The sequence below is a fragment of the Panicum hallii genome, chromosome 5, assembly GCF_002211085.1.
Source record: "Panicum hallii strain FIL2 chromosome 5, PHallii_v3.1, whole genome shotgun sequence".
Taxonomy (NCBI): Eukaryota; Viridiplantae; Streptophyta; class Magnoliopsida; order Poales; family Poaceae; genus Panicum; species Panicum hallii.
The window spans coordinates 33335200-33345534 of NC_038046.1; the positions used below are offsets into that span (position 1 = coordinate 33335200).

A 10335-nucleotide genomic window follows, 5' to 3' on the forward strand; every position below is an offset into this window, starting at 1 on the left:
GATAGAGATACTAGAATTAATTCTAATTTTTTCATAAAATGGGAAACCATAATTGAAGTCAAATTTGCGCAGTTGGATGACTTTTAGTGTCTGGTTTTATAGTCGTGGATTGAAAATTGGAGAGTATGAATTAGTCTTTCTTTCTTAAAAGGAAATACAATGCCAGATCTGTTAGATGATAAAAAACTGAAAGTAGTGGAATTAGTTTTTGTCGGGCGCCGTGGAAACGAGATATGGGGCTAGCTTTGTGTTTGATGGTAAAAGTGGCGAAGGACCCGGCTGCCAGTGATCTACAAAGTGCTGGCTCTGCTCAAGCACCGGAAGGTTTTGGTGCAGACAAAGGAGATCATGAAAGTGGAGGTCATTATCAGCGTGACTGCAGAAAGGGTTCAAGCATAGTCTCGTGTTTTTGTGAATCTGAGTTGCCGAGCTGGTGCGTTAGGACCCGGCAGCTAATGTGATTTTAAGCCGCAGATCCGGGTGATGCTGCATCGGGGCCGTTCAACCCCCCCCCCCCCCCGTTTTTTTTTGCATCGGGTGCTTCCTCAATTGCTCGGGACGGGAAGGTTCCTGACCTCCAGACCGAACAGCGTCCACCGTGCCGCGCTCCACCTCCGGTGCGCTGGGCCCGAGGCGCCGCCGCCGTCGCTGCCGCGCAATGCAGCAGCCCAACTTTCAGGGCGCCCTCCTTCCTCATGCTCCCTCGTTGCTTGCCAGCCACAAAGCAGTGAAAGGCAGGCTTCGCACATGCCCGGCGGCGGCCCTCCTCTGGCCCCGTTCCTGGTCGCATCCCTCAAGCGCTCCGCGCGCCTTCACTGCGGCGAGCAGCTTCAGGCGCTCGCCGCCAAGTCGGGCCTCCTCGCCTCCAACGCCTTTGTCCGCAACTCCGTCCTCGCCTTCTACGCCCGCCTCCCGTCCTCCCTGGCCAGCGCTCACCAGCTGTTCGACGAAACGCCCCCGCCGCTCCGCGACGCCGCCGCGAGGAACACCCTCCTCGCGGCGCTGGCCCGGGCGGGGCACCTCGAACGCGCGCAGCGCCTGCTCGAGGATATGCCGCATAGCCACAGGGACACCATCTCGTACACTATGGTCGTCACTGCGCTCGCTCGGGTGGGACACGCTGGGCGGGCTGTGGCCGTTTTCCGCTGCATGCTTGCTGAGGATGTTGTCCCCAATGAGGTGACCCTCGCTGGCGTGGTCACGGCATTTGCTCGCCATGGGGCACCGATGACAGTGGCGGTGGCTCATGGGGTTGCTCTGCGGCGGGGGCTGGATGAGTTTGTCATTTTAGCCACCAACCTGGTTCATGCCTATGCAGTGGTGTCAGATCTTTGTTATGCCCGTGCTGTGTTCGATCGGATGCCGGATAGGACCACAGTCACTTGGAATGCAATGCTCAATGGATATGTGAAGGCAGGGATGATGAAAATGGCTGCGGAGGTGTTCTGGAGAATCCCAGAGCGTGATGAGGTATCTTGGTTGACGATGATTGATGGTTATATCCGTGCAGATCTCATATCGGATGCACTGAATGCATATGTTCATATGGTGCATGAGGTAGATGCGAATGGCAATGAGACACTGCTTGTTGATTTGGTGAAGGCATGTGCTCGGTACTCTCTTGTCGCAGAAGGCCAGCAACTGCACAGCGTTACTCTGAAGAACGGTTTTGATGCTCATGCATTTATGCAAGCGACCCTGATCCATTTCTATGGGTGCAGTGGTCTTATTGGCCTTGCCCAGATGCAATTCAGATTGTCAGACAAGTCACACATAGCATCTTGGAATGCTCTTTTGGCTGGTCTAGTGAGAAGGGACCTAATGCAAGAAGCACAACAGCTGTTTGATGACATGCCTGAGAGGGACACCATTTCGTGGAGTACTTTGATATCTGGATATGTACTGAATGGATGTTCAGACTTGGCTCTGCAGCTCTTTTTTTCGATGCTGAATGCTGGTGTTGATCCAAATGAAATCACACTAGCGAGTGCTTTATCAGCAGTTTCAGAATCTGGCACATTGGATCAAGGTAGATGGATCCATGACTATATAATCAACAGATCAATCAGGGTTACTGACAACCTGAATGCTGGTCTGATCGATATGTACGCCAAGTGTGGAAGCATTGCTGATGCAGTGCAGTTATTCAATCATGCCAGTGATAAGTTGTCTTCAATTTCTCCCTGGAATGCTATGATCTGTAGTTTAGCTGTCCATGGTTATGCACACATGTCGCTTGACCTGTTTTCGCAATTACGGAGGACTGGCATTAAACCCAACTCAATTACATTCATTGGCGTTTTAAATGCATGCTGTCATACTGGTATGGTAGCTGAAGGGAAACAGCATTTCGGGTCCATGATGAAAGAATTTGGAATCCAACCGACAATTAAGCACTATGGTTGCATGGTTGATCTTCTTGGTCGAGCTGGGTACTTGGAAGAGGTAGAACAGCTTGTCACAATGATGCCTATCAAAGCAGATAAGGTACTTTGGGGCAGCATCCTTTCAGCAGCAAGGGCACAAGGTAATGTAGGATTAGGAGAGAAAGCTGCAAAAGAATTGGCAAAGCTCGACCAAACACATGGTGCATCCAAAGTAGCGTTGTCTAACATCTATGCTGATGCTGGTCGTTGGACCAACGTTTCAGTTGTTAGGAAGGAACTCCAGGATGAAAATTTGGAGAGACAATCAGGAAGCAGTGGCATTGTATAGTTAGGGGATAAAGTATTTCTTCAATTTTATCTCTAATGGGCAGCTGATGATGGCAGCTAGTTTCTTTTTCTGTTATTCATCCTGTTTGCTAAAGACGCTGTGCCCATTGTTTCTCTTGAAACAAAAAGCAAGACTAAACGTTTAGTGACTGGAATATAAACTTGACAGGCTACATATTGCCAGAAAACAACTAACGAAGAAGATTGGCAACGCTTTGTATGAACTTACTTTGTAAGCAGGACTCCTTTTCATGGAACATCATAGCCAGGAATTTCTTATGTTCTTTACCGATTGTTAACACTAATACTCTGATGTAAGTTTCTATCCTCTAAGATGTTATCGATACAAAGAAAAAAATTGGCATGGATGATGACGTTAGCCCCTGGACAATTGACGCATTCTTCCTTTTCTCAATTTCAATTTGTACTGTTGCATTCGAAGCCGCCCCTTAGTACAGTTGAAGGAGTACTTTCATTCTTGTTCTGATATTGTAACGATTTGAGATCGATCAGGACTTGGTGAATGAAGCTTGAGCATGTAACTTTTTATCATTTTCTATTTATTTTCTATTGGTACATGTGGATTGATCTCAAACTGAAACATGGTTAGGTGACTGGAATTTATACTAAATTCAATTAGTTTTAACTGACTACTGGACTAACCTTCTCCCAGTACCAGCTGAAATATTTATGCGTCCAAATAATAGTTTCATGGAATCGGTACCAGGTATATCTCCGTCCTCTGCTGGAAACAAAAAAAATGTATTGTACTGCTTTGATAAATTTGCTAACCTGTTTTAATTGAAACTGTTAAGTTCAGAATGACAGTAGACAGGCTTCACCAATTTTTAACTCCTAGAAAATCAATCGGTTGTGAAGTACAAAGTTGCTAGAGGTAAAGTTACTAAAAACATGACACCATTATTTGCTTCCTTCTGGTTGTATAATTGACTACTTGAGTTCCAGAGCCTTCTGCGGAAGTACTCGTGACCGCGCAAAAGCTCACCGACTCAGAGATGAAGATCTCTAGCCAGAGGCCTAGCCAGTGGAGGGTCAAACCTAACCCAAGCGATGTCGGCATCAAGGCCATCCAGGTGCTAGAAAGCGACCCATCCATGACTTTGCTTTGATCGGAGGCAGCTTGAGTGACAAATAGGAAAGCATGCTTGTCAGCTTCCTTAGGACTAATCGAGACATATTTGCATGGAAACCAGCAGATATGCCAGGGGTGCCCAAGGAGTTGATTAAGCATTGCCTAAAAGTTGACCCTAAAGCCACTCCGAAGAAGTAACGACTACGACGCTTCGCCCCCACAAGACGGAGGCCATCAAGAAGGAGCTAGCAAAACTACTCACGGCTGGTTTTATTAAAGAAGAATACCATCCCGAGTGGTTAGCTAACCCTGTACTAGTCTTGAAAAAGAATAATAATGAATGGAGGGTATGTGTGGATTATACAGATCTCAACAAACAATGCCCGAAGGATCCCTTCGCGCTCCCACGCATCGACCAGGTCATCGACTCTACGGCTGGCTGTGTCCTGCTCTCCTTCCTCGACTGCTACTCGGGTTACCACCAGATCGCTCTCAAGGAAGAAGATCAGATCAAAATGGCGTTCATCACCCCCTTTGGAGCATACGCATACACAACCATGTCCTTCGGTTTGAAGAATACAGGAGCCACTTATCAGCGGGCCATCCAACTATGCCTTGCTGATGAGCTACATCGCAACGTTGAAGCCTATCTGGATGACATGGTCATCAAGATCAGATCCCACAACGATTTCATCCTTGATCTTGAAGAAACCTTCAACAGTTTACGCAAGTTTTGATTGAAGCTTAACCCAACAAAGTGCGTCTTCGCCGTGCCACAAGGAAAACTACTCGGTTTCATCCTTAGTCCCCGAGGAATAGAAGCATACCCGGAGAAGATCATTGCCATCACAGCCATGGATGTTCCATGGACAATCAAGGACGTCCAGAAGCTCACAGGCTACATGGCGGCCTTGAACAGATATATCTCGTGACTCGGGGAACGAGGCTACCCTTCTTCAAATTACTGAAGCGCCACGACAAGTTCCAATGGACAGAGGAGGTGAAGCACGCGTTGCAAGATCTCAAGAATCATTTGCAGTCGCCACCCATCCTGACGGCCCCCCAACCAGGTGAAAACCTGCTACTCTACATCACCGCTACTACTCATGTCGTCAGCACGACAATCATGGTGGAGCGCCAAGAGGAAGGCCATGCTTTCGGTGTGCAGTGGCCAGTCTACTTCATTAGCGAAGTCCTTTCTAAATCCAAGGTTTGTTATGACAATTCAGAAACTACTCTACGGTATACTCATCACTTCTAGGAAGCTTCGCCATTATTTCGACGCATACAACATCTCGGTGGTCATTGATTTCCCATTGGCGGATATCCTCCATAATCGGGACGCCACTGGGCGCATCTCCAAGTGGGCAGTGGAACTGGGGGCTCTCACCCTCGACTTCAAGCCCCGAACAGCCATCAAGTCGCAGCCACTAGTCGATTTTATGGCGGAGTGGCGAGAAAACCAAGTGGAAGCCCCGGCCAACCAGCTAGAGCATTGGGTCATGTACTTCGATGGCTCACTCAAGGTCTGAGGCGGTGGCGTGGGAGCACTCTTCATCGGTCCGAGTGGAGAATAACTCAAATATGTGTTCCAAATACTATTTGAGGTCTCCAACAACGAAGCTGAGTACGAGGCACTATTGCACGGGCTACGCCTGGCAGTCTCTCTGGGCATCAAGCGACTACTTGTCTACGGCGACTCCTTGTTGGTGGTCCAACAAGTCAACAAAGAGTGGGACGTCAACAAGGACACCATGGACGTGTACGTCGTGGAAATACGCAAGATCAAGAGCAAGTTCTCGGGGCTAGAAATCCATCACGTGATTCACGACAACAATGTGGGAGCAGACGTGCTCTTGAAACTGGATTCTGATTGAGCTAATGTCCGACCGAGAGTTTTCGTTCACGAGTTTTATCACCATCCATCAAGACACCAGATTCAAGTACCATCGCTCAGGGTTCAAAGGAACCCGACCGAGAGGTCTTAATGATCGAGGTCGACTGGCGGGTGACGTTCATCGATTACATCCAGGAGAACAAAGTACTCCCCGGCGTCGACCCAAAAAGCGCTGAGGCTACATGTATTCTCAGGCACAGCAAATGGTATGTTCTAGTCCGGGACAACTTGTACAAGCGTGGATCAACATCACGCATACTCATGAAGTGTGTCCGTATGGAGGAAGGCAGAGAAATACTCCAGGAGATTCATGAAGGCATGTGCGGGAATCATGCTGCTTCTCACACACTTGTTGGCAAGGCTTTTGGATCTGGTTTCTACTGGCTGACTGCTTTGGTAGACACTGAAACAGTCATTCACTGATGCACAAACCGCCAGCTCTTTAGCAAACAGCCCCATGTCCCGGCTCACAATCTCATCACCATACCACCTTCATGGCCGTTTGCATGCTGGGGCCTGGACATGATAGGGCCTCTATGTCACACCTGGTTTTGAAAAGAGAACCGAATGCATCTCATATGTGCGCCAGGATCAAGTTCCACACATATGATAGACGTTACAAGTGTACACCCAAAACAATGCATTAACGAAATAGAGTATCATAGTACTTTATTACATGACCGAATGTCTTAATCATAAGCGAATAAATAAACATTCATAACTAGCAGCGGACTTCAACTTCGCAGGTAGATGAATGGGAGACATATGCCTAGTATTCTTCAAAATCTTCGGGAAACTCCGGATAATTATCTTGTTCTGAGCAGCATTGGTTTTAATAAAGCAAGCGTGAGTACACTATAGTTGGAACTCAGCAAGTGGAGTAAATTATATAACATGCAAGGCTATAATCAAGGAAAAGCTGACATGGTTTGACTGCGATAAGCATTTTCAGTCAATTAAGTTTTATTAAGCAAATATTAACTAAGTGTAAGTATATACCAACCCTTAAATAAATATCAGAGGTAAATAATCAACAACATAAATAAATAAAGAACATCGATTTAGATCATCTTTAAGTTCAATTATCATGTGAGGGTCCAAGCCGCTCTTAACCGCGAGCACGGCTGATATATTAGTTTTCACTCTGCAGAGGTTGTACACTTTACCCACAATTCGTGTTTCCCTCGATGCCCGGGTTTGCAAGGCCCTTAAACACTTCCAAGGTGAGTGATAGGGATTCACTACGAGGCCTTTATCAAGATTTTCTAACTTATGATAATCCGCTAAGGTTTCAAGTCAAAACGGTCATAACCCTCCGTGCCTTAGCCAAGGACCATATATCATAAAGCCTCAAGAGGACCGAGCTATACCCTGACGATGCAACCCCTCTTGCCCTTTCGGTAAGATTATCATAAGCTAAAGTTTCTAATTAATTAGCCAAGACAAGAGCCATGGAGTATTGTGGTTGTATTATTTTCCTGGGTGGTTCTCCATGTTCCAATTAATACAATGATCTTAATTATCACCATAAAAGTATTCCAGAACATGAGTAAACCAGTGTAACATGATTTCAGATTATCCAACCAAAGTCTAAGTAATAGCAACTAGCGTAGCTACAACATAAATATAATAACCCAGGTTTAATCAAGGAAGTTCAATAGAAACTAGGCACAGCCTTAGTTTGGGATCAATCATATTCTAGACACATGCATGTTTATAAAGTAAATATGTGTGTTTATAAAGTTATTGGGACTAAAGTATGATCAAGGACCACTTGCCTTCGTCAAAGAACTGCTGCTGCTCGGAAACGTCTTCAAAGCTTTGCTCTTGCGGACCCTCGAACTGCGCACCATCTATCGTAACACACAAGTACATATAAACAAATAATACAATAAATTAGAAACAATACACCAAACAATATAAACAGAACAAAGTAACATGATAAAGCTACTGTATATGTCGTAAGGATCGCGTGAGCGCAAGAATCGATGAAAACAGAGTTAAAACGGGGAAGTTAAGGCTAAAGCCACCAGCCCCCGAGGAGGACACGACACTACCCGACTCACCACCCCCCGAGCCCTAGCAACCCGAAGCCGACGCCGGTGGTGAAGAACAAGTCAAGGCCACTGATGCCACTTCTGCAGATGGCACAAGTAAGTGTCTGACCTCCCATGGCTAACTGCTTAGACCACAAACTTCATGTACTGAATGTGTCTTGACTTGCAGGTGCCCCACAACCAAGAACAGAAGAAGCTGCAGGTACCACAAGAAACCCTGAAGATCTGCTGGTGTCCGGGAGTGGATACCAGAACATCATCACCACAGATCTAGTGGATGATCCATTCCTGACGGTCAACAACATGTGATACTTCCAGAAGATCTCCAAGGAGATGTACCAATATACCATGGTAAGGCATGATTACTCTTCTACCATTCAACTTTGTTGAATTGCTTGTCTTAATCCTTCCCCTTATGCAGGATGTGGCCAAACTCTCCCAACGAAAATCCGAAAAGCTGAAAGTAGTGGTGAGTGGCCTCCAGGAACTCCAAGCAAAAGATCAACGCATATCAGAAGAACAACAGAAGAACATATATCTTCAGAGAGAGCTCAACAAGCTAAAGCTGGAGCGGATGCGAGAAACGTGGCTCCTCAAGAACGATCTCCACAACCTTGAGAAGGCCAACTCCAAGCTCCAGGAACAACTCAAAGAGCAGAAAAAGGCGCACCAAGGCAAGCCCTTTCTTCCCTCGAGTACTTTCGCTTAACAATTTGAATTGAGTGCTGAAAACTGTCTTCACCGCAGAGCTTAGGAAAATCTTAACATATAAAGAAGAGTTGCTTACTGACATGAAGAATATGCTGTATCACCATACAGATGACGTCGAGAGGCTGCAGAAGGTGATCGCCAACACCCAAACAATAGTTCGTCAGCTGCCTTCAGCAGATCAAGACGCTGGGCGAAGAAAAGGAGCAACGCCAGAAGGAGCTGGAGGACCTTAAGGGGGCTGCCCAACAGCTTGTGGACATGGTGGATCCACAAGAAGGCGACGAAGCAGACGGGCGATCCCTGCTGGGGCGACTCCTCGGAGCACCGCAGAAAGTCCTCAGCTTCCTCACTGAAGGCCCCATCACGTGTGTCAGCCATGTGCTTAGTTTTGTAAAATCCTTTTGGCCAGAGGCTCAACTAGATGTATTCGCACAGGGTGTGGCTGCAGAGTGCTCCAAAGAGCAATTTAGCGAGTACCTCCTAGAAGCCCGACCTGTAGCAGAGAAAATAGTGGAAATTGTAATACAGGATTGAGATATTGTAAAAACAAGTACTCTTCTCCTTGTATATATCTGTCGTTGATCTCTCCACTTGTATTTGCCTTGTGACTTCTGGATTGTCATCCATGTTCATAGGCTAAGTAGTAGACACTACCCCAGGTGCAACGACCCTGGAAATAATCGAAGTAGCTCCTCATAGGAACCCGTCCAACAAGTTAGATATAACCCAATCGAGCGGATCTAACCAGTTAGGAAAGAACGCAAGCATCATCGCGTGACTGTCATGCTCATGGCAAGAAGTCGAAACTACCCCGAGTGCAGCGACTCTTGGAGTAGTCGAGATAGCTCCTCATGTGAGCCCGTCCAACAAGTTAGATAGAATCCGATCGGGCGGATCTAACCTGCTAGGAAAAAACGCGATCATCATCGTAACGACTATCATGCTCATGGCAAGAAGTCAAAACTACCCCAAGTGCAGCGACTTTGGGAGTAGTCGAAATAGCTCCTCATGTGAGCCCGTCCAACAAGTCAGATATAATCTAATCGAGCGGAACTGACCTGTGAGGAAAAAACGCGATCATCATCGCAACGACTGTCATGCTCATGGCAAGAAGTCGAGTCATATAGAACATGAACGTGGTTGTAGCCTCCGCATTTAATGACCATCAAAGCTCATGGCAAGAAGTCAATTCATATAAAACATGAACGTGGCTATAGCCTCCACATTTAACGACCATCAAAGCTCATGGCAAGAAGTGGATTCATATAAAACATGAACGTCGCTATAGCCTCTGTATCATAGCAGAAAATTTACATTTCGAATTCTGTGGCACATAGCCTCCAAATTAAATCGGAAGAAAAAACATCTAGGCGCTCGGAGAACGGCTATCCCTGCACATCGTCTTTATGGGTAAAACTTGCGCAGGTTCTGAACGTTCCAAGAATTTGGGACGTCTTGGCCCTCGGGGTATTGTAGTCGATAAGAACCCGGTCTTGTAATCTGCTTGATGATGAACGGTCCTTCCCATCGCGAGTTGAGCTTGTGTAAGCCGAACTCGTCTTGGATACGATGTAGGACCAAATCGCCTATACTGAATGACCGTTCTCTCACATTGCGGTCGTGATATTGTCGGATCCCCTGCAGGTATCATGCTGACTAGACAAGAGCGGTACAGTGAGGCTCTTCAACAGAGTCAAGCTCTAGCTGCCTTGCTTCGTCCGCCTCGCCTTCATTGTATATTTCAACCCTTGGGGATTTCCACATGATATCGGCCGGTAAGATTGCTTCGGAGCCGTATACAAGAAAGAACAGTGTTTGCCCTGTGGCTTTGGATGGCTGAGTCCTGAGCCCCCAGATGACATG

At 46.7% G+C, this 10335-nt stretch overlaps 1 protein-coding gene across 1 annotated transcript; it reads left to right on the plus strand.

Moving 5' to 3' along the window:
- The first annotated feature begins 567 nt into the window (after positions 1-567).
- LOC112894606 (pentatricopeptide repeat-containing protein At5g19020, mitochondrial-like) lies at positions 568-3002 on the plus strand. Its single transcript, XM_025962370.1, has one exon. It carries the CDS (start codon positions 748-750, stop codon positions 2713-2715), a length of 1968 nt encoding a protein of 655 aa, XP_025818155.1. The 5' UTR covers positions 568-747; the 3' UTR covers positions 2716-3002.
- The last annotated feature ends 7333 nt before the right edge of the window (positions 3003-10335 follow it).

Bases quoted from the DNA above. Each gene is read 5' to 3' on its own strand.
- LOC112894606 (XM_025962370.1), top strand. From the start codon at position 748: ATGCCCGGCGGCGGCCCTCCTCTGGCCCCGTTCCTGGTCGCATCCCTC.